The 23,461-nt window shown below is 32.1% G+C and overlaps 2 protein-coding genes and 1 pseudogene across 2 annotated transcripts; 1 reads left to right on the forward strand and 2 right to left on the reverse strand.

Annotated features, from left to right (window-relative positions):
* The first annotated feature begins 1,418 nt into the window (after positions 1-1,418).
* On the forward strand, positions 1,419-4,193 carry LOC111629000. The gene is made up of 4 exons (XM_023372868.1): positions 1,419-1,703; positions 2,221-2,360; positions 3,447-3,592; positions 3,661-4,193. The coding sequence occupies exons 1-4, from the start codon at positions 1,419-1,421 to the stop codon at positions 3,936-3,938; spliced, it is 849 nt and encodes a 282-aa protein (XP_023228636.1). The 3' UTR covers positions 3,939-4,193.
* Positions 4,194-5,254: 1,061 nt separating this feature from the next.
* On the reverse strand, positions 5,255-18,701 carry LOC111629273 (protein unc-119 homolog B-like). Its single transcript, XM_023373157.1, has 5 exons — positions 18,440-18,701; positions 8,970-9,083; positions 6,720-6,837; positions 6,468-6,640; positions 5,255-6,402 (listed from the first exon to the last, which is right to left on the reverse strand). Exons 1-5 carry the CDS (start codon positions 18,615-18,617, stop codon positions 6,284-6,286), a joined length of 702 nt encoding a protein of 233 aa, XP_023228925.1. The 5' UTR covers positions 18,618-18,701; the 3' UTR covers positions 5,255-6,283.
* Positions 18,702-21,437: 2,736 nt separating this feature from the next.
* Positions 21,438-22,848, reverse strand: LOC111629077 (annotated as a pseudogene).
* Positions 22,849-23,461: the final 613 nt, after the last annotated feature.

Raw genomic sequence — 23,461 nt, forward strand, 5'->3', positions numbered from 1 at the left:
ACCGTGAAGTTGGAATCCCCCGAAATAGAATCTGTATAAAGACGCGAAATAGCTTAATTGGAAAATTATATCAACTTTTGTTACTTTATCCTGTCTGCCTTTGTGGTGAATTCTAATTTAGCACACTTTCACACTATAAACAAAAACATGCGCAGTGCAAGTCAAAACACGTCGCGTTATTAACGCAAAGCGTCAACTATCGGTCCAAGGTCACACGCACCGGCGCCGACTGAGTACGAAAGTAGAGATCCGTATCCGTATCCGTATCCGCGGATCTAGACACTAATGATCCGTATCCGTATCCGTATCCGCGGATATACATTTTTAACGATCCGGCACATCACTATTCTCTACACGTCTTTTCCTGTCTCGTTCTACCTCAAGAATGCCCTCGTTGGTCACCGTTATACCCTGAGGGTCGCTCGCAACCTTCCCATTGTTGCTAAAGGGTCACCTGCTGTTACGCCGTTAAACAAAAGTCGGGTGAAAGTTCCAGAAGGAAAGACAATAGACATAAAGACAAAGGAAATATTATATTTAAAAATATAAACTATGACTATATAAATATGGCACGTAGCCACAACTGCTCATGAAAAATTTCTGGGATTGTTCGTCCAGATTCGATCCCGAGTTACTCGGGATTAGGATCAGGATCGATAGAGTAGGAAACGCAACACATGGGCAATGTGCCAATCTGTGGACGATCTGCTGAAGGATAATGCCTCTCGGGAGGTCTTTCATGGAAAACTGGTCCTATTTAGGTGTTATAAACGTGAAGAAAATCCGAAAAACTCCACATGGCCAGACCGTCGGTGAAGTTCGAACCCGCGACCAACTATCGATGATTTTATCCAATCGTGGCCCGGGATCCTCGTGAACTACCAGTGTTACGATTTTATCTGCTCGGGCAGTGGTGGGCCCTATGTTCCCATAGTAGTATGCCTTAACCGCTTGGTCATCCAACCGTATTGGGTGCTTAAGTGTCGTGCAAACCAATAGCACTTCATTTCAAATGGAAACTTAGTCAAAAACTTTTTCGAAGTATCTACAGTACTACACATTAACCGGTTAGATTAATGAACGAATAATAACCTTTGACCTTTGTTCCCGCTTTTAAAATCCACATCGATTCGTAACCTGAAATAATAATAAATGATTTTCAGAAATTTCGATATTAAAATATAGGTAAGTAGTAAAAATAGCACAGTAGAGCATGCGAGCGTGTAAAGGAAATAGCATTCTTGTTATAGCGAAAACGCTATATCAAGGCTTGCAACAGCCCTAAAAAAGGGGTGAAGTTTATTGTTATTAAAACATTTTAATGAAGAATTAGCGTGACTTAACGGTTTCCGCACTTTAAAAACTCCACCCAACCAACCTATAATATAAATAAGCAAAGAAATTTAGCCAATTGCAAGATGTGGCACACATTTAAACACTTGCTGGTACTGATTACAGTGTTCAGTAGGAGCCAACAGGGTTATCATCCACAGGTCTATCGTCGGATTAGTAACAACCAGACCTGCTCCGTAGAAGATCAATTGGATGATCTTCAAGCTCCAACTCTCAGTTACTGTGCAGCGGCTTGCCTCTCGAATCCATCTTGTGGGCCTTTCAGCTTCAACAAAAGTAATTCGAGTTGTAGTTTGTGCCACGAGGGAACCGAAAATTACAGATGGAAGATCAATACCCATTTTTATATTGTAAGTGATTTTATAGTTTGAGGGGCATTTTCGTTTATGGTATAGATATATAATTTAAGTGTGTGTATATTTCGTGTTGCTGAAGAGATTTTCCATTGTTTGCGTATTCTTAAATATATATATAATCATTTTCTAAGGTAAGACATGGTAAATTTTCAGCAATGTTGTAGAAATTCCTTCAAATATTGCGTTTTTCTTGTTAGATTTATACTGTAGATACTTAAGACGCTCTTCTGTAAGGGAATGCAGCATACACATGGGCGATCTGCCATGAGTGTGCCTCTCAGAGGACTTTCTATGGGAAGATTGCCCCTTAGATAAAGGGAAAAAACCCGGAAAACACGTGGTTAACCCGTTGGTAAGGTGCGAACCCGCTACTAGTGTTCGATGGCGTTATCTGTTCGACCGGTAGTGGGAAATTAATGCTGAAATTTCAAAAATATGATTGTAGAATTGTAGTGCCTCTATACACGAATGGGCACAGATTTCTTAAGGATTCATTCATCTTTCATTGTAGAAATGGAGGGAGAGCATCAATTATATAGTTTATGAAACTGATGGTAAAGATATGGAGAATCCTTCCCCCCAGGAGATTTGGAAAGTTGACTGCAACAAAGACGATAATTCGTTTAAAAATGGATTCATCGTGGGTATCTGGTAAGTAATTTAATCTATTTTCTTATCAGTTAACGAATTTTTCCCGAAATGTCGTAAATTTCCCTATCGATCAGTTTTTCTGGGGAAAAACAGAGCCGTCGCGAGAGGAGAAAGCAGGGAATTTTCTCCGGCTCGTAGTGGTTCCTACTCCTATAAAAATCAACAATTATTTTTACTATGAAGCAAAAGGGGCCCAGTCTACCCGGGCCGCATACAAGTAAAAATCGACTTATCATAAGACCAAATAGGGACATTTCTAGAATAAACAACTGAACGCAAACTGTTCTGAAATTTCCCCTAATAAAAGAACTACATGAAAGCTATTTAAAAATTTCCCCACAAACTAATTTTTTTTCGGAATTGTACGCTATTGTAGTTCGAAATTTTCCCTAAATTCCAAATGTTTCGAAACTCCTCAGCATTAATACAATGCAAATCCCGAAATTGTATTATTACTTAGGGAAATTTCCCCAAATTATCAGCTTATTCGAGGTAATTTACTAAACAACTACTAAATTCTGTAAATAATAAGGAAAAAACAGTAAAAACTACCGAAATTTCCCCAAAAGAGCAATTACCTGTAACCTACGAGGGAAATTTCCCCACAAATACATGTAGACAAAAAACGATCGATAGCAATACGCTATTTTTTCCTCCCCGCTTATAGAGATGTCACGATATAACGATTTTAATTGATTTAAACAAAGAAAAATATATTTTTTTAGGGAAAAAGATGAATACATTGTTATAAAAGTTAAAAAAAATATTAGTAGTTATTAACATTTTTAATTTTCCAACTAGAACAAAGGGTGTGGTCGCTTCCGATCGTTGACTTACACCCCTCCCCATAAATACCAGGAAGAATAAAAGATTAGGCATTACATTATTCACGGTTATTAATTTTCTAGTAGTAATAAATTGGGGAAATTCTCAAAATTATCCCTATATAATTAGACCAATTACTGTAATGTAGTGACTGCAATGGAAGCTTCACTGTTTAACTCTATTGCTATGCTGGAAAGGCTCATTTATAAGTTAATTTGAGGTAATTTAGCATCAAAAAATGGCTTTTTTTTGTTAATTCAGGGACGATAAACACGACTTTGACGACATTGACAAAATCAAATGCCTGAGGTGGAAAAACAAAAACATCGTGGACCCGCTCCAGTCGCAGCTGCTTCACGTGGGATACGAGGACCTGCGGAGCTGTCCGAAGGGCCACGTCCTCACAGGTGAGAGGCTAACTTTTGCAAATAAACGAATGGTTTTGTTTGAGGTGCGAATGTTTCCTTCCCTCTAGCTCTGTCCGACAAGAATCCGGGATTCACCGAAGTGGAACTGGGCAAGTGTAGCCCCCTCTTTGACGGATATAGAGTGGATCCGGACAGGTGCGCGTCCATAGCCACTTCCGGAAGGGACTCGGGTCCGAACTCTCCGCACGCGGCCTGGAAGGTTCAATGCCCAGATGACAAATTGTATGTTGCCGTGGCTATCTATAGGAAAGAAGGTGTTCACACGCATCTTATCTGCTGCATTCTGACAGATGAGTCAGGGATAAAGATAAAATTGCCATTTTAATGTATGCATCTATTAAAATTTCATGTTATTTTAAATCGAGTCAATGAATGTTAAGTGTTTTGCTGCATGTAATGCGATACCTTTGCAAATATTTTAGTTTTATATATAAAAGGAGTATGTAAAATATGAAAATTCGATGTAAGCAGCAAGATATTGGACTAAAGAAATAATTTTTTCCTATATTATGTATAAAAAAAGTCTTTCAATGGTGTATGAATTATGGCTCCATGTTTACAAGTCTTATCTAATGTAAATTGGTTCTGTATGAAACAATAAGATGTAAATCAGAAAAAAAATATGGAAAACTTTAGCAGTGGAAAGTTTTATTGCAACGATCTTTGACAGGAAATTGTACAGTGCTACATACAAGAAAAAGTTTTCTTTAAACTGTTTTTCTATTGTTTTTTCTTTTTTTTGATGCATTGGTTGCAGATAGCCGACAAGCTGCGGTGCTTCCAATCTCGCTTATTCGTCATTGCAGGTCGTAAACCAAACATAACGACTGCCCGGCAGTGAGCCAGTACTTTGATAAAATTTGCTGGTGTAATTGACTAAAAAATTTTTCTTCGTAAGACATATGTACACATTGATGATTAAACCGTGTGCAAGTCTCGATGAGTAGAGCGAAAAAAAACAATAGATCCGACAACTAACAACATTAAAAACACACGCAACAGTGTCGGACATAGACAAATTTCGGTGGTAACTCTACGAAACCATGCCGAGAATGTCCAAAAATGCCAGTAAGCAATATTCACTTTTTCTAATCAAAAATAAATGCAAGAAATTTGTAAATCATATATATCAAAGCAATCTCTATAATGAGAAAAATGAGTAATTAACATAAACATTATAAACTTATTATACATGGCACACATGTAGAATCATACTTTTGCTCCAACATTACTTTCCTTTCATATCACAGAACAATTACACAACAGATGGAAGGCATTTAAAGTTCTTTTTTTTCTCCTTAAATATTTAAATTACAGCAACAGAAATCCAGTACGTTCATTGGAAAACAAGCAATAATCTGTACAAACTATAATTACATAATATTCTACACACTACTGATTGTGCTTATGATATGAAAATTCGGAGTATCCGATTGCCAAGTTTACTCTCTTGTTGGAATTAAATTTGATAAAAAATATTCTGCGATAGCTTACATAAACTTTCGCTCACCATCTCGACACTTGTCTTAGTATCGAATTTTGCGGCAAATCAGCAGCTTTAACTTAAAGTAAGACAAACTGATAATTGTTAACTTGAATATTAAAGCATATTTGCAGAATTTCAAACTTCCCTTGATATCGTTTTAAAAATCAAACTAATTTTTATTACTTTTTTTTTTTTTTTTTGGTTTTGGTAGATGATCGTGACCTACGAAGACAGTCGCTAGCAAAATTTTTTATTTATTTATCAATTCGTCAAGTTAAAAAATCTACTTCTGTTGTAAATCAAACACCAATTACATTGGCACCGAAATATTTTTAAATTTCAAAATTTTGTCATAAAATTTTCTCGGTCTTTCTATTAAAAACCTTTTAATTTAATTAATACAAAAAAATCTAATTAACAACTCAAAGCCTGTGTATGTTATGCTCAATCATCGGCATGATTTTAAATTAAAATTTAAAGTCTTTCAGCCAATTATCTACTTATATACATATAGACAGCCTTCAGGCACTTCCAGATATACATTCGATGAAACATGTAACGAGAATACATCTTAATGCTTAAATACATAATGATATCAGACGTCTAATCTAAATATTTACTACGTATGTATACTGTATATGCATATTTATAAGTTATACATGACATAAAAATCTACTGCAATATGCTCAATTAAATATGTAATAATTTATGGAGCGCATACCTATATACACATAAGATATATTTATATAAATCTTTTGTCTAGGAAATAAATTAAAAAAAAAAAAAAAATGGCATAATACGCGAAATAAAATCCCTCCTCAAAAACAAGTTTAAGTCGACTAGTGAGTGTACGGGACAAACCACACTTTAAACACTACGTCCGTGGCGAAATTTGATTTTTAAATTCTGTAAAATGTTACTCGAAACCAAATCATTTTTTACTGAAATTTTTGTTTCTAATTTGTTCTGGAATGTAAGGGTGGGCACAAAAATATGTCCTCTACAACACTTTACAAAACTCTGGCTTTTTTTTTTTCCACATGTAATTGAGCAGTGCCAGTAACACTGAGGGATAAACAGACATTTTGTTTTCTTTTTTATAAATGCCTAGTGTTACATTGTGATAAAGCATGGACCCTGAAGACTTACAAACGAGTACGGTGCAACATGTTGCTCATGAAAATTCATTGTTGTAAACCTCCATTGTATGCATAGTCTGCCTTGTTATGCATTATCAACCGGTCGTCCACGAAATAAAAACTGTCGGAACGTGTCTCAAATGGATTGTTAATCATGTCTTCACCTGATGAAAGAAAAATGGATTAATTTCAAAATATTTTAATTTGTTTGGAGAAGTGAAATACTCACAAATTTCAGAACTAAGAGTAGGAAATTCGTATATATGCTCGCACGTGTTTTTGCTGTGAGGAATGCAAAATCCGAACTCAAAATCAAAAGTTTTTAACAGCTTGTCTCTGAAAAAGTGTCTTTCAATCATGCGAAATTTATTGACAGGTTTATCGCCCACTGTAAATTCCACTCTGAAAGAAAAATGGAAGTTGTTTATGTAATTAAAAACAAAAAAAAAGTCCAAAAAAGAAAGGAATTTCCGAATCTTACGTTGCACCGACAGTCTTCAATTTTAGAAACTGGGGAGTGAACTGGTAGCGTACAAATCTACCGGCATTTGGATCTGTATCTTCTTGATCCTGATCTTCATCTGTACAATCATCATCATCTGTAAAATATTTCGATTTCAATAAAACTAAATCAAAATTACTTAAGAAACAATTAATATAAAAGCAGACCTTGGCACACAATCTTAAAAAAATTAAATAAATTCATTTAATTAAGAAAGGAGAAAAAAAAAATAAAAATAATTAATTTTTCAATCAACAAATTCATTATTCAAATTTATGCATTAATGTCATTTTAAAAATAAATTTGTTCCATTTTCAATTCCCATGTTACATTACGACGGAGAAAGAGATGAAAAAAAAGCAACCGAAAATTAATTTTATGCATTCTAAAAGGAAAAATCATAATCTAAAATATTCATTTCTATATTTTCTAAGTATTTAATTTGTTTGCTTCTCCGCAAGATACTAATTTAGCTGCATGATGTATAATATGAGTTGTCTTAATTGGATAAGTGACACATTAACAGAAGTAAATTTGATTATGTAAGTGCAACCGCATTAAACACATTATTAAAGTCCGCATACTGAAATGTTAAAAGCAAATAGAATTTTTCAATTAAAGTTTCTTAAAATTGATGATTATGCAAGCCAACATTTCTTAACTATTTGTAAAAATGCTGATTTATCAATAATAATTAAATAAGTGGCAATTAATTAAGTCATTTAAGCTTTAAAAATACCTTGACGTGAGCATGTTTTGATGATTAAAATTAATTTTTTGTAGATATACTTTTAACTACAAAATTTGACAATCTACATATCAATTAAGTTTAATGTTTAATGTATCGAAACAATGTTAGACTTGAATACAAAACTGAATATTAGAGTATATTAGTAGAGTAAGTTGTCATTGATTCAGACATACCAGACTTAAGAAACACAAAAGCAAATGAAGAAAGGTAGAGAGAAGCAATGCTAACCCCAAATTGTACAAATTAAAGTTTTAATAGTATTTAAATGTAAATTTGTTGGTAATTTGATAAGGGAAATTGTGAATGGTTGGCTAAGGAAGGGATAAAAATTCCAAAATGAATCCCAAGTCCGAAGTGTACAGTAAGATCCAGTAAGTGTCACAAAGCGCCTGTATGTCTGGTGTTTGTTTTATACACGACCGAGGTTATTTAAAATACCAGATGCTGTTCTATTTTACAATGTAACTTATACAACTCTGTAATTATTTTATAAATAATTTACTAATAACAAAACTGTCTTTAAACCAAAGTGTATATTTAATTACCTTTTAAAATTTAGTTATAAATAATTTTCCAATTACAATCGTTAAAAAAAAATTCCATTTCAGCTATTAAAAAATTGTTAAGAAAATCAATATTCTTATTTAAAATTTTATAACTTTATTTACGTATGAAGAAAATCTGATTACAATCCTTACTAATATTCAATTTAAAGGAATAAAATCTGCAGAATGCAATAAATTCAACGATAATCTCTTATTTATGCAATAAACTGTGAAAAAGTATTGATCGACGGGGCATATTTGCATCGTTCAATTACACTTTTGACATCGGTTTTCGCTTAATACTTTGTAGATAATGTGATAATACGCATTCATTTTCTTTTAGATCAATTTGCATTTTAACTCCAGTAATCTCAATGATTGTAAAAAAAAAAAAGAAATAAACTGCGCTCTTTAACGACTCGCAGGAATTAAAATCTATCTCACATAAATTATTATTACAATTTTCCAAAAATAAATGAGTTAATTTTGTTATTTGATGAAAATTGAACAGTTAAGTTTATTTTCAAAGCTGTAGTTTATAGCAAGAAAGGATATTTGTTTAAATAACTAAGAATAGATTTTTAAACGATGTGAATTATGGTCAAAATTACTTCAAATTACTCTACTTTCCTTCTTTGATAATCTGAATTGTAATATGGCAAACTTTATTGATAGAGAGAAAAAAAGAATTGATTATTCTGCCTTAGTTCTCTGGGAAAAACTCAGGAAAGTAAGACAAACATAGCTTTTTTTTTTTTTTTTTTCGTTTTGCCGCTTCATCGGTGATCTGTAAAAATCATTTGAAAGATTCGATGTTCCAAATTCTATAATTATGGCTCTGACTAAATGTTCTAGTAAACATTAATTAAGCCATCAAATGTTTTTCTTCTAATTGTAACTTTAAAATATTAAATAAATCTAAAAAAACTTTACCTGGAGGTGGTGGTTTTGCAATTTCAAACAATACTGTTCCAGTGTCCATATCTCTGATTTTGAAACGTGTAAAATCAATGTCATAGACATTTGCTTCTGGAGAACATAAATAATCTATAAAAAAAAAAAACGCATACAGATTAATAAATCATTAATACCAAGATAAAAAGAAGTAAATTTTAATTATAATTAACAAACAGAGCTTAATAATTTATTTAAATACTTGTTAGTTAATTTCTACAGAAACCTTTGTTCATATTACATTCCCAATAAGCCACTTACAAAGAAGGATTAAACAAGAATACTTAATTACACGTAGTTCGCAGCGAGTCAAAGTTCGGGATGATAATTTCATGTAAATAATTTATAAATATTTAAACATTACGCCATTTTTTTTTTATTTAAAAGGAGATTAAATTATGTAAGGTAAGAAAAAAGTGAGTAAAGATTTAGTAAAGATACTATCATCTGTAGTCACTTTGTGTTTTACGGTTGCCATGGAAATGACGTCGTACATTAGCCTGTCATTCCGTGAAAGTACGAGAACTATAAAACCGCACAATGGAGATCGTCTCAATAATTTTTCGCCGAAACTTTTATTGAAAATCATTACATAAAAGCAAATTTTTCAGAAATACTTTTTCAAGATCGATTAGCGTAACATGCGGTTATTCTGTAGTCGACTAATTATTGAAGTTTGGCAGTATTCTGAGACTTCCAGCCCCCAAAATCCAACTACCGCAATTAAAACAAATGGAGAAATGGGCATTTTTTTCCTCCCATTAGGTTTGCAACTTTTTTCGGAAGGTATCATGCTAATTCTATGCACTCAAATGTCTGGTAAAGACAATATATTTGTAAATTGTCAGCTTTTATCAATGTAGGCCAATGTCCTAATTAAGGAAAACAGAAGTACGACGTATGAATGATCGAGAACATCAATAAGGAAATGAATTGTAGCTTGGTTTCTTGTTTAAATTTAGAAAATGATTTAACATATGTTGAGTAAGCATTTAATGTATAATTTATGTATCATCTTTGTAATCAAAACATCATCTCATTCTTACGTCATGTTAGACGATAAAATTTTTCTTCCTTATCAATGTATTATATCATAAGGAAATTGTAATTCTTGCCAATTTCTTATGTAAAATTCCTAGAAATTCAAAAGTTTATATTAAAAAAAAACAAATGATTTATGCATTTGAATGGCTGTAATTTTAATCACTTTGCATACATTAATGCTTAAAATAGATGTAAATGCTACTTTTTACTAAATATACTTAGTATAAAGTGGAATTTCATAAACACTTGTGTAAAAAAATGATTAAAATTTCAGCCATTTAGCTAGAACTTTACTAAAAATATAGCATTTATATTATGCTGAGAGAGCTTAGAAAATTAGCAAATTTAATTTCTAATTTATCTCTGTACAATTTACATAAAAATAAAATAATTAAAAGTAATTTCTATAGTAAACTGTAATTATATTTTAATATCTTTAATTACTTTATGAAGTAATTAGGAAAAACATCAGAAAATTACCAGTTTAAAATAGTATTTAAGTCCTACTTAAAAGCAGAATCGAATGATGAAATATATATTTTCAATTACTGGTATGTGCTTAACAAGTCCCATAAAATTTTAACGGGGCTGAAAACTTCATAGATGCCATACTCTTGTTTAGGTACGCAAATACTTATCGCTGCATTACGTCTAAAAACACACAGCAACGTTCACTTATACGTTAATATTAGGCTTTAAAATAGCCCTACAATAATAAAAAGTAGATAACGTTCATAGATTACAGACAACGATTACATTGTTTTATGGAAGAACATTATCCTGAAGATTAAAAGCTGAAACAGTTGGATTTGTAAACAAAAGAGAAGTGTTAGTTAATAATTGGGTGATAAATAATAATTTTAAACAACCAATTAGTAGTGTTTATTATTTGAAAGTTGGCCACAAACTCGTTAAATTTGCTTTCCTCCAGCATAAATTATTTTGCTCCACAAAATCACTTACAACTAAATAAAAATAAATGAAGTTTATAATTCAGAGAGAATGAAAAATTATATCTTTAATTCTGCAGGATGAAAATACAGGTATGTGTTGCTTAACGACAGGGATATGTATCAAAAAAATACATCATTAAATTATTCGGTTTTTGAGTGAACTTTATATTTTGTATTTAGACAAAAATCACTTTGAATATTTAAAACTCCTTATTGACGGATGAAAAATGGAGCATTAGGTGTACATTGTTCTGGTCATAAACAAGGAGACTGGCATCAACCTAACATATATCTAAAAAGATCCCTCAATTAGAAAAAATCACTAAATGATGATATTAAAAGAAGAGAATCTGCTAGTTTTATTCTCCTTCACGTAACTTCCTGGTACAGAGGTAGATTGGCAGGCAGCCAAGATCATCAGAACCAACTCTAGCCCCTCCCACATAAACACTATGGAGAAGAGTGAAATTTATAACCGTTCGGATACTGCTATTGTACTCCACTTCCCTCCACGTGTTTAATCTATCCCATTTTTCTTACTCCCAACATTGAAATTCTGCTTTTTACCATCTACACCAGAGGACTGCCCGTCAACTGGGTTGAAAACATTAGCGTTCTTTAAACTTTAACTACCATTACTAATAACGAATAATCAAGGTGCCTTTATTATTATCATTAAAAACATTCAAAATATACTGCCATTAAATAATTAAAAACTGCATTTCATTTTGCATAAGAAAATTTAAACCGAGAAAACAATTACTAAATTGACGTTCGGGGCCAAAACAAACCACTTAAAATCCTTTGAATAATTTATGTTGCATTTTCCAGTTTTGCAAAACAAACAGTGCAAATTAGTGAAAAAATTCTGCAACACGAACCTAAATAACACTCCCGTGAGAACAAGATCATTAAATAGAAACAAGTAAACTGTGTCATTGCTAGATTCTGATACAGCACTCGTTAAAATAAAGATATTTTAGACGATGTGTCGATTCTACAACAGATTCCGATCCCTCTCCTCATTGGATTCCAAGAATTTATAGAAAATTTAATCCAAACATACGTTAAATTCATGGTAATTTAAACCTTTATATCTCAGAAAATGTATGTGTTGTTATAATATAAATGCAATTGTTTTAAAGAAAAATACTGTAAAAATTATAATTAGAAGCTTAATACTACATAATCTATCACAATAATAATAAAAAAAATCAGTTTTAATATCAAATTAATCTAGAATATTCAATTCTCGACAGACTTTAACAAGCTTTCATAGTCATTTATCAAGATTATTGATACAAATTTTAAAGAAAAAAATTACAGTTGACGTATTCCAAGAAATATTTGATGTTAATTTTTAATAAGTGTATTTAGAAACGATTCAAATAAATTTTTACTTTATTTGAAGTTTAATGCAAACGATCATTCAAAAATAATGCACAAAATGACAACAGAAATCCGAGAAATAGGTAATGAAAAGGAAAATCCACCTCTTGTAATTTTACAAAGGATAGATTTTCCTCATCGTCTCGAAAATAACCAAGCATGTCCACAAATCCGGCTACATTTTACTAAAAAAAGAATGTTTCCTGCTTATGTTAAGCAAGTACATGGTTAACAGTTCCACAGCAGATAAATGTCGATTATAACATGTTTTCTGGTATTATTTAATGGATTTTTAAGTATACTTTTTGATCTACCGCGACTACGCAAAAACAAAGTAATTAAAACAAGAAAAATAATCATCCTTGACGACAAGAACGAAGTATTAAATCGATTTTATTAAATAAGGCATGAGCAAAATTAAAATAAAAATCAAAATATATAATAATAAAACAAGAGAACGCAAACTGATATTTTAAATATTTTATGTGTATTGACGCTATACATTACTTATGAATAAAATTCTATTTTCTATATTCCATTTTTTTAAATTTTAAACTATTTATTTAAAAAAAAAAAAAAAAAACTGATGATTAAAATATGTTGTAGATCATAAAAATTGAAAGAAAATTTCCAAATGAAAATTAATATGAGAGTTTGTCGCCGAATAAAATGATAGATTATAATAATTATGGTGGTTGGGAACGCATCAATCAATTTTGTAATGTTGATAAAGTGTCTAAATGATCTTGAGATTACATAAAATTCACTTATCAATTCTAGTGACAGATATAGAATAAAAGAAATGATATCTAAAAATAAAATGGATGCATTTTTGTGTGTGCACGCGTGTGCATGCATACACACACACAATATTTCTGGATCATCCTGTTTACATACACTTCTACTGTCCCCATACACCCATGCAGTGGCCCAAAGTTCAGTTAACCAAGATTCACAGTTCCATTTCTTTATCGGAAGCAACTGAATCATAACAACAAGCAACCATTCCAAACCAATTTAACCGTTCTTAAAATATATATCTCAGTTAACTGCCTTCCAAGCTGCTCTGTATTGTTTATATTCAAAAAACCTTTCTCGTATCATCACAAAGAGGAAAAAACTCTAATTTTATATGCTTACTGATCATATTATATTAAAAACTTCTAAATTTATATTTGCCTTATTTTATTTGATATTTAATGTAAGAAACAATGAAATTGCAGTTAAGGAAAATGAATAAGAAATTCACAAACAATCCAGGCACTATAAAAAAATATAAGTTATTCTTTAAACGAGGATGCGAATGATTATTGAGAGTTATAAATATAAGAATAGAAAGAAACGAGAGAGATTAAGCTTTGTTTCTTAATACATTAGCATAGTTTTTATGATAGAAATTTCGAGCAATAACGTTTAACGATTAAGCAATTGAATTTTGATTTTTCTGAGCCAATTTTATATTAAAAAAAAAAAAATTAAACGAACAAGAAGCCCAAATAAAATGAATCAGGTTAACAGAGAATTATGTAATAGGTTATCTCAAAAAATTCAGTTTTATCTTACTGGTTATATAAGTAAGTTTTGGAAGTATCGATGCCAAAAATAGATGCAACAGGTTGTCTCATTTATTATTCTTTTACAGGCATCTGTTGCTGTACTTTCTCAAGGTTAAAGAATAAATTATCAGTATTGGAAACTAGGATGACTTAATGAGGCTAACTGGGTGTTAATATATGCTGAAAAACAGAATTTTATATTAGTTTCCGTGCAACGAAAATATAGAATTTTATTACTGATTTGAAAAATATAAACACTTTTGTACAAATTGTCTCTATGAATGATATTTTATAATTAATATGGGTACAAGCACTATAAAACTCACATTTTGATATAAAGTCACTCATTCCTTAAAGTCTGCAGTGTATTCTCTGATTTATATTTTGTACAAACACTAATATATGTACTTAGTAAAGTTATATGGGATATTGTAGTGTACCCATACTGAATAAACAGCCAAAACAGTGTACATATGAATATCACCAAGTTCCTTAACAAACATTCCTTCCATACTGAAAATATCCCCAAAGGTTTTTCATGAAAATATCCCATTTTACAATATAGTACTACAATCTTATGGGACTGCAAATGTATGAGAGGTCAAATATCAAGAATTGTAAGACCATAATTCAGTAAATTAATTAAACATTAAGTAAAACAATTTTGTCTTTAATTTAAAATTGTTTTTACTGTCCTAATTTTATTATGAAAGTGCATCAAAAACCTATTTTAAAAAATTCTTGTGGTAAACGATACTGTAATTACGCATGTGTCACAACAAAACAGAAATGTGTGTCAAAATCAGCAAATAATAATATAAACATGCAATAAACCAAAGCCTGATTTGTTAACTCTACCTAAATGACAGACAATTTTTGGATTAGAGTTATAATTGCAATTAAGTTACAAAATTCAGCCTTTCAAAAGGTAGGTATACTGCCGTCACAAACAACAATCAATAATTAGAAATTGTTTAATGCTATAGTAAAGCAATCACATTTCTGATCTAAATTTAATTAAATATTGCACCTTTGCATGTGTTTTCCCATTATTTTAACTTTATTTTGTGAAAAATCTGTGATATTTCTTCATCTGACAACCGATTTAAAGAGAAAAAAAAGGAATAAATAAATTCAGTCATTTAGGAACATCTAATTTTTACAGGCTCTTAAATATTAGAAGAGTTTCCATGTTTATATATAGAAAAATATTTACATCACTTACATATAAATAAAATTAAATTTCCCAACAGTATAACCTGCAATTGGGTCTGCCGATTTAGCACGCAACAATTCCAGATCTGTTCCTTTGAGTGTAGAAGGCAGTAAGCTAGCCTGAAGGACCAGAGCAGAAATGGCTGCATGTGAATTGAAAAGAAGCCTGTGGAATAAGTAAGGGCTTGCTATTAAACTCTTATAGGCCTACATCTAGAACTACTTCTGATGGCAATGTTTAGACGGAAAGATGCAAAAAGTAAGAGAATAATTATTATATTCAGCCTCTAGAGAGAACTTTATGGAATGTTAGTTTAATAGCAAGCCTTTGATTATTCTGCAGGCTTCTTTCTGATCAATTTCTTATGAAAATGCAGTCTGATCTGTAGGGCCTGCTATAAGCTTTCTATATGCAGTATTTTTTTGCCTTACGAGACACTAACATACTTGAAAATTTATCAGAAAATTAAGACGATTCTTATACTCTAAATAATATATTTTTCCTACAGAATTCATGCATCTTACGAGATTAAAAACACAGTACACACAAGCAAGCAACAAGTCTAATTTATTGGTAATCATCCAAATACCTACTGCCACATTTGTCAAACTATAATTAGGCTACTAATTAAATTAATTAATTACGTAATTTATTCTAAGCCACTCTTACCAGCAATAATACGTTTCTTATAAGCTAACTATAAGAATATTAATTACGAATTCTATAGCGATCGTAAGCTATGGCAGAAAAAAATTTGTTATGCAAATTTTAATCGATACGTGGAATTAATAATAAGAAAAACTATTACAGTATCAATGACCTTAACAATAATTTCCAATTAGTTTTTATTTTATTGAAAATAATTTAATATATTTAAAGATTAATTACAAAAACAATTATAAAGGTGAGCTTTAATGGTGTAATTCTGTAAACGTATAAAACCGAAATAAATAATTTAAACCATAAAAGAGAGATGTGTGTATATTTATTAAGGTGTATCATGTTTATCCTTTACAACTTTATAAATAAAATGTAGGACATGCACGCCCTATTAACTACAAATTATAGGTTACATGTGAACAATATAAAAATCTTGTACTTCCACATTCGAGTAAACTTTCGTAATATACCAACTATCATTCAAACTTTCGAATTAAATGAAAAACTAGGTCTGTACATTGTTATATCAATTGTAAATAAATAAAAGAAAACGCACGAGTGAACTTCCAAATTATTTAAAATGTATTATTTAATAATCCTAATAATTGGTGATTAATGTATCGGTCTACCTCTCCAGGGGTTCCCAGAATCAAATCTTGGTGGTAAAAACAATCGCATAAACTTTTTGGGGATGGTCTGTCGAGGATAAGTCACACCCCATTCATCACCACCAGGCCTCACTACTGTGGGCCAGGCCCAATCCACAAGCTTGAAGAAAAGGCCCCATTAGTGCATATTGAGCAGAAAAAGTAAAAAAAAAAAAAGTAAAGTGTTCTCTCTTAATCGGCAATTAAGGTCTATCTCTCCAAGGGTCCCAGATTAAATCCAGGTGGGCAAAAAAATACATCATACCTCATCCCTCGTCACCCAATCTTACCACCGTGAGCCTAGCTGAATCCACAAGTTTAAAAAAAGGCCCCATTAGGCCATACTGAGCAGAAATAGTAAAAGAAATCCCAATAGTCAAATAATTCAAATTATTTGATCATGTGAATTTTTAATAATTAAGAAATTTAGAATATTAGCATAAATACTTTAAAAATGTGTTTGATTTAATAATATTTTTCCATATTCAACACGGACTTTCCTGCTTAATTAATTAATAATCAAGAAAAGGTCGAACGCATTACAAATAGTAGAAACAGAAATTACACTATTATGCTTTCGAAGAATTTATTGCATAAGATTGCAATTGATTTCGATGGCCATTTGTTCAGATTAAATCTAACTAAAGTATTGCAATTTTTATATGAAATCTAGAAAAAGTAATTCTCTCTCTTCATAATTTCAATAAAGAAAAAAAATATCTCTTCAAATTATCTTATCGGATATAAGTAATAACGTTATTTTATAACTTTCATTCAATTTATAGTTCCGTTTAGAGGTTATTTTTGAAGAGAATCTTACCGAAAATATCTAATTTTTTTTTTTTAAATCGCGAAGAGCTTTAAGTAAATAACTAAATACACGAATGGCAATAACGATTGTATCAGAAACTACAAGAAAAATGCACAAGGACAAATTTAAATCTCTCTCTTGCATCAGAGGTGAATGCGTTCTCCAATTTTGATAAAAATTTCCCGACAGGTTTACATTCTCCAGTTAAGCATGTCAACGAAGGGTAAATCTTTATCATTTTTGTCCGAATTAACAAATGTATTGAACTAACCGCCGGGTACGTGTCTGGGTGGGCCCCAAAATTGGAAGAAACGGCAATTTTACCATTGTAACTATGTATCATAATTCTACAGCCTAAATTAAATGTAATTAGTTTATGGTTTTATAAAATCACATAGAGGACTACAAATTCATACAAATGCAGTTCTGAATGAGATGGATGAAATCTTATAGGAGTAAAAAGTCAAAGATGGTCTACATGTGACCCATTGTGAGCTATAGTGGTGTAACATATATGCATCTGCCCAAGTAGTAGCCAGTACAATGGTGTTTTTGTATTTTACGAGCTTTTAGCCCTCTCTAGTAGAGTGAAAAACAGCATCATTTTGAGAAATAGTTTGAATTTTTTCCCTTTTAAATCGAACCATTTTCAAGGGACTTTAACACACCAGACGAGCCGTCTAATGCAGAGCCACATCTTGCAAAGGGTCGCACACGAACCGACGTTTCCTTTGACTTCTTACTCCTCTGAGCACGATCCAAAACTCCGATAAGGTTCCGCTCTCGTACTTGCAAATCTTCGCCCCCGAAGCATCTCGATCCGACGCCGCTCCGATCGACGGAGGCGAAACGATCCGAAATCCATAAGCGATACTCTGCCTCCGTCGATAGATCGTCATTAATTATTTACAATTAATACTTTCCCTCATTGGCTGGGTTACATAACTCACCTATAGTGGAGCCTATTAACAGAACCAATCGGAATCGAGGTTACATTCCAAACGAGCCAATTTCTATAGGCTCGTGCATACACGTTATTTAAATGCATCAAAGCGGATTTATACCCGAATTAGAATTATATATTAATTATTTACGTTATAAACCGTTAAATTTCTTATTTTATTCTATTTTAAGAGGATTTTTATGACGTCAAATGAGCTCGGTTCTACTTACTTTCCGTTATTTTAGTTAATCTCAAGACGTCGTCTGGCGAAATCGAATCCTTCTGTAGCAGTTCATCTTCGGTCGTGGGCTCTAGATCTAATGCAGGATGATCTTTTCTCGATTTACTTTGTCTCAGCAATCGCTTTCTCGTGCTAGAATTGGTATTACTGCTCTTAACGGCGCTCATGATCGAACCAAACGATCATTCCAAAAACTTTCGGCTGCAAGAAAACACTCCCATCAACAGCGCTCCCTGGAGAGAAATATCTTCGACGATCGATTTTTATATATATATATATAAAATGGAAAATATTTTCTTAAATTTTTTTTCTTTCTTTTAAATAAGAGATTATCGATTGTAAATAATAATATACATAAGCTAATATGTATTTTTAAAATAATTTTCCTTTCGGATAATTCTACTTCGAATACGTGATATTCCCGTTCGGATGACGTATTTATTGTAATTCTTACGCTCTATTTCGTAAAATCGCGTTGTAATTTGCTGGAGAATGGAATGGAAATTGTAATAGGAAAAATTTTTCGTATTTTAAAAATAGGCCTGATTCATATCGAATCGTATAAGGAAGAGTTAATGGTTTAAAAAAAAAAATATATATATATATATATATATATATATATATATATATTTACTATNATAGGAATATTTAACGGATTATTATTTTATTATCGATCTAAAGGGAAATATTGACGCTATAGATTAAGCCATCACTATTATTTATTTATTTTTTTAAAATAGTAACACAGTAATCGGTATTGTGTAAAACACAGTAAATTTTTTTTTTTTTTTAATATCTTTTGACATAAAATTATTCAGACACCAGAGGGCTATGGCAAACAATATGGCAAAACGGGAGCATTGTCCCAATGCGTGTTGGTCACATGATTTAAAAAATATTTTTCACATTTTTCATTGTCCGTGTCGTATTTTATTATTTATTTTTATAATTTTTTATTTATTAATTTAAGCGTATATATAAACCATTATAAAATATATTCTCTGGAGTTTTTTAAAAATCTTTTCACCCACTAAGATGACCTCCTTTTAGCAAGCCTATTATGGGTACGGCCAGGCCCACAGTGGAGCGGCCTGGTAGTGAGGGATGGGGCCCGATGTATCCGCCCCCGAAAAATTTATGGAAATTTTTCGACCCGTTCGTATTCGATCCCGGATCCCCCAAAGCGGTAAGCTGCCACTTTAACCACTCGGCCATCCGTCCTATTCTCTGGTGGTTGTATAAAAATGAGTCGTGTTACGACTAAAAGAATCCGAGTTCGATTTCCGCTCGGGCAAATTCCTTTATTTTCCCACCTGGATTTCCTCTTTCTATTTTTGAAAATAGATGAGATCAACGAAAAATTAATGTCATTTTTGGAATTATTTCTTCATTTTTAACTCTTTACTATGTAGGCATTAGGAGGGCCTTTTTCATATCTAGCACAGGTTCGACTAGACCCGCAATGGGAGCGACCAGATTGCAAGGGACGGGACCGATATATCCAGGGCGGAACGCCATAAAAATTTTGGATTTTCTCTCTTGCCAGGATTCGATTCCGGCTTCTCTAGAAAAATTGGTTCATTTTGTAATCACGTGATGAAGTAATTACTTTATCGGAGATTGTTTTATTGCATTATTATTGAGGATATTTAATTATTCTGAAAATGTCTCATGTATTTCTAGAATACTATCATTTTATTAGCATATATGTCTGGCTAGATGGCCGAGAAGGAATCAGAAAAGGAAAAACTTTTATTTCCTCCTTTTACTCTTTTTTGTCCCGCTTCCCTATTGTATTCGGAAATGCTGCACTGTGTGAGATTTTTATTAATCCTCACACAGTACAGCATTTCCGAATACAATAATAAAGTCTACATAACCAATCAGTGTATCCCTGTGTGATTGAAGTTACTTAAAAAAAATACAAAATGTAGGCTTAGCAAATTAAAATGGGAAAAAAGTAGGTAGCATCTCTAATAACAAGTTCAAACATGCATGTATTTGTTTAATGAGTCGTACTCTTTATAAGAACAGAGCACGAAAATTCCTGTTTATATTTGAACGCTCCCTCGTACAGATTTTTGTAGAAACTATCAGTTTTTCAATGTAATATACACACTTGAAAATTATTTGTTATTTCAGTATCTGGTCCTGATCCGTCATCATAACCTAAAATTACGATTTTTTGAATTAATGTTTGTTTGTTCAGTTTTGGCAACGCAACACTTGGGCGATCTGCCTAGGGGGGATGCCTTCCAGGAGGTCTCTTTAAGGAAGAGTGGCCCCTATTTAGGCGTTACAGACATGAAGAAAACCCGGAAAACTCCACATGGCCAGCCTGTCCGAACGAGAGGGAACCCACAGCGAACTCCCAGTGTTCAGGGTACGAAAACCGCAGGGTACTTTTTGAAATAAAATGCAGGCTTTATAGGAAACACTTATTAGTATCTCTGAATAACCATGCGATAGCTCATCGAAATCGATGAAATACGTTACATTTCTAAGCTTCTCCTTTAAAGATCATGAAGAATGGCAGAGTGACAAGTGAGTCATTTCGTCCATCTAGCTGACAAACTCAGCATTACTTTAAGGTTAAGAAATTCTTATAAAATCGCGTCTTTTTAAATGAAAAGGCAACGATGAACAAATAAGAGGTGCAAGTAAAAACAAATTGAATTTTTTTGTAATTTTAAATATAACATTTTTAAACTAAACATGACTAGCTTTGAAGTATTCCAGTTATATCTTTACTCTTTCCATCTATGAGCACTAAGAAGGCTTTTCAAGATGGTCGTCGATTTGGCCAGTCCCACGAAGGGGCTGTTGAGTAATGAGGATCGGGACCCGACTTATCCCCGAAATATTCTTAAAGTTTTTCTAAAGAGGCAGGCTGAGAGCACGCCTTGATAATCCGGCCTTCAATATTGATTATTATATATTAATTAAACAACATAAGTATACAAGATATTGAACTTCATATTTGCTGATCATTTAAATTTTCAACATTTTATTATTTAAGAGTTAAAAATATTAATTTTATACATGTTTATACACGTGTACGTTACTATGGTTTTGTCAATTGACGATAAAGTTTGACATTGATTGTACTGAATATGTGTAAAAGCTCTTGCGCCATAGCAACAACAGTTTCATTCCAATGATCTTTCGATGCCTTGTTCAAATACGGAATTAATATTGCCATGAAGGTTTGAGGGTTTCTTTCAATTAATCCTGCTATATATTGGGTTCTGCACAAGTTCAGAGCTTTGAGTGCTATATGGCAATGGCAACTAACGATGCAATTAGCTATCTGTCTGAACAGTTTTTCTTGAACTTTCGGAGATTCTCGATAATTCATGTATTTCATCAACTCTTCTGTAATGTCTAGAAATATCAACTCTTTTGGAATCGAAGTTTTTGGCCAATATTTCAGCAAAGTGATTACCACCCTTTCTGTAAATGATGGATCTTTATCCATTAATTCAAACACACAGTTTGTCCAATGAACGTAATAATTTGAAAAATATTTTGTTTTGGCCAAAGGAAAAAGAGTTCTTTCAGCAAATTCCTTATGCTCTTTCTTCAGTGGTATGGATAAACCTTTGATTATACTGACAAAAACTCTCAATAACTCCGCGATTCCATTAAAATATTCCGATTCGTGAATAACAGTCAAGAATACTTCGTTGATTTTATTCCTGATGAATTCTCTTAAAGATATAAATTTCAAGTAAATCTGATGAAGGATATGCTGCAATTGTTCTCTTTCGCGATAATCTTCACTGTTAAACATGTCGATCAGTTGAGATATGAAACTTTTATTCATTACGTGTGTCATCATGTTTATATCGATGTAATTCGATTTTAGAAACTTCAAAAAGAATGCATAAACCAGTTGTAAGTGTGGCCATGATGCTTCCGAAACTGATTCTATTATATCTAGTTCCGGGTTATAGTCTTTTTTGATATATATTATCCGGAATATATTGTTGGAAACCATTTTGATAATCTCCCGATAGACCTCCAAAGAGAATTCGATACCCGGATCCGTTATGAAATTGTCCAGTTCCATTAAAACCTCCGCTTTAAGATTTCTTTCCTGTATATTTTCTCTTGGATCCATAAAGTCGAATATTTTTGAACATTGTTGCAACTTGGCTATAAAAAGGTTTTCCTTTTCGGATTTGGGAACAGTGAAAAGCGATGGCAACTTGACAATAGGTACACCAATGTCCCTTCCTTTTTTAAAACTAGTGCGTGAAGTTACTAAATTGTTAATCCTGTCGTAGCTTTTTCTATCTGTCATCATTTTGTACCAATTCATTTTCTAATAAAATGTATTTTTTTTTTTACTAAAGATACCAGTTTTCTGTTGGTCTGTGAAGTTCCATTCAGATTTCGTAGCAATAATGAAATGAAAAAATAAAACATTAAACAATTATCATTTGTTGTTAACAATACAGACTTCAATTGTATTATTTGCCATAGTTTTGCAATGTTTTGTAATTATTTGTAAATGTTTATAATTGAAATCCTGATCAACAAAGCGGGATCCTACCGCTTTGGAAGACCCGAGATCGAATCCGGGCATGTTAACTTCCCAGAAATTTTTAATAGATAGTCTGGCCCGTTGTTAGTAGGACCTTTCCCCATTGTGGGCCTGGCCGAATCCACATAGGTATGGAAAAAAGGGCCTCTTTATTACCCATATTCAGCATAAGTGGAAGTTGACTTCCCGAAAACACTTACTATAGAAAACTGGCCCCTGTTTAACGCATTCAGTCTTTTTAAGTGAGATATCTGGTTGGAGTCTTTATTATTCTTGTACAGTACTTGTTCTCCTAACAATGTTGTTGTTCTGTACAGCTGTATATTCCTTGCCGTCATTGCTCTTTTGCATGTTTTCTGTTGGCTGTTTCTCTTGCTGAGATGTTTCATGTCACGTTCTTTCTCTTCTGGCAGGCAAACTTTTACTGAATCTTTAGCCGTAGTTGCAGGTTTTGGAAATTTG

This window comes from Centruroides sculpturatus, unplaced genomic scaffold (genome assembly GCF_000671375.1).
Source record: "Centruroides sculpturatus isolate CEXI.00-Female unplaced genomic scaffold, Cexi_2.0 scaffold51, whole genome shotgun sequence".
In the NCBI taxonomy this organism is placed as follows: domain Eukaryota; kingdom Metazoa; phylum Arthropoda; class Arachnida; order Scorpiones; family Buthidae; genus Centruroides; species Centruroides sculpturatus.

Bases quoted from the DNA above. Each gene is read 5' to 3' on its own strand.
- LOC111629000 (XM_023372868.1), top strand. From the start codon at position 1,419: ATGTGGCACACATTTAAACACTTGCTGGTACTGATTACAGTGTTCAGT. The intron at 1,704-2,220 runs GTAAGTGATTTT...CTTTCATTGTAG, and splicing joins TCAATACCCATTTTTATATT to AAATGGAGGGAGAGCATCAA. The intron at 3,593-3,660 runs GTGAGAGGCTAA...CCTTCCCTCTAG, and splicing joins GAAGGGCCACGTCCTCACAG to CTCTGTCCGACAAGAATCCG.
- LOC111629273 (XM_023373157.1), bottom strand. From the start codon at position 18,617: ATGAGCGCCGTTAAGAGCAGTAATACCAATTCTAGCACGAGAAAGCGA. The intron at 6,838-8,969 runs GTAAAGTTTTTT...AATATTTTACAG, and splicing joins TGCAAAACCACCACCTCCAG to ATGATGATGATTGTACAGAT. The intron at 6,403-6,467 runs GTGAGTATTTCA...TTCTTTCATCAG, and splicing joins TACTCTTAGTTCTGAAATTT to GTGAAGACATGATTAACAAT.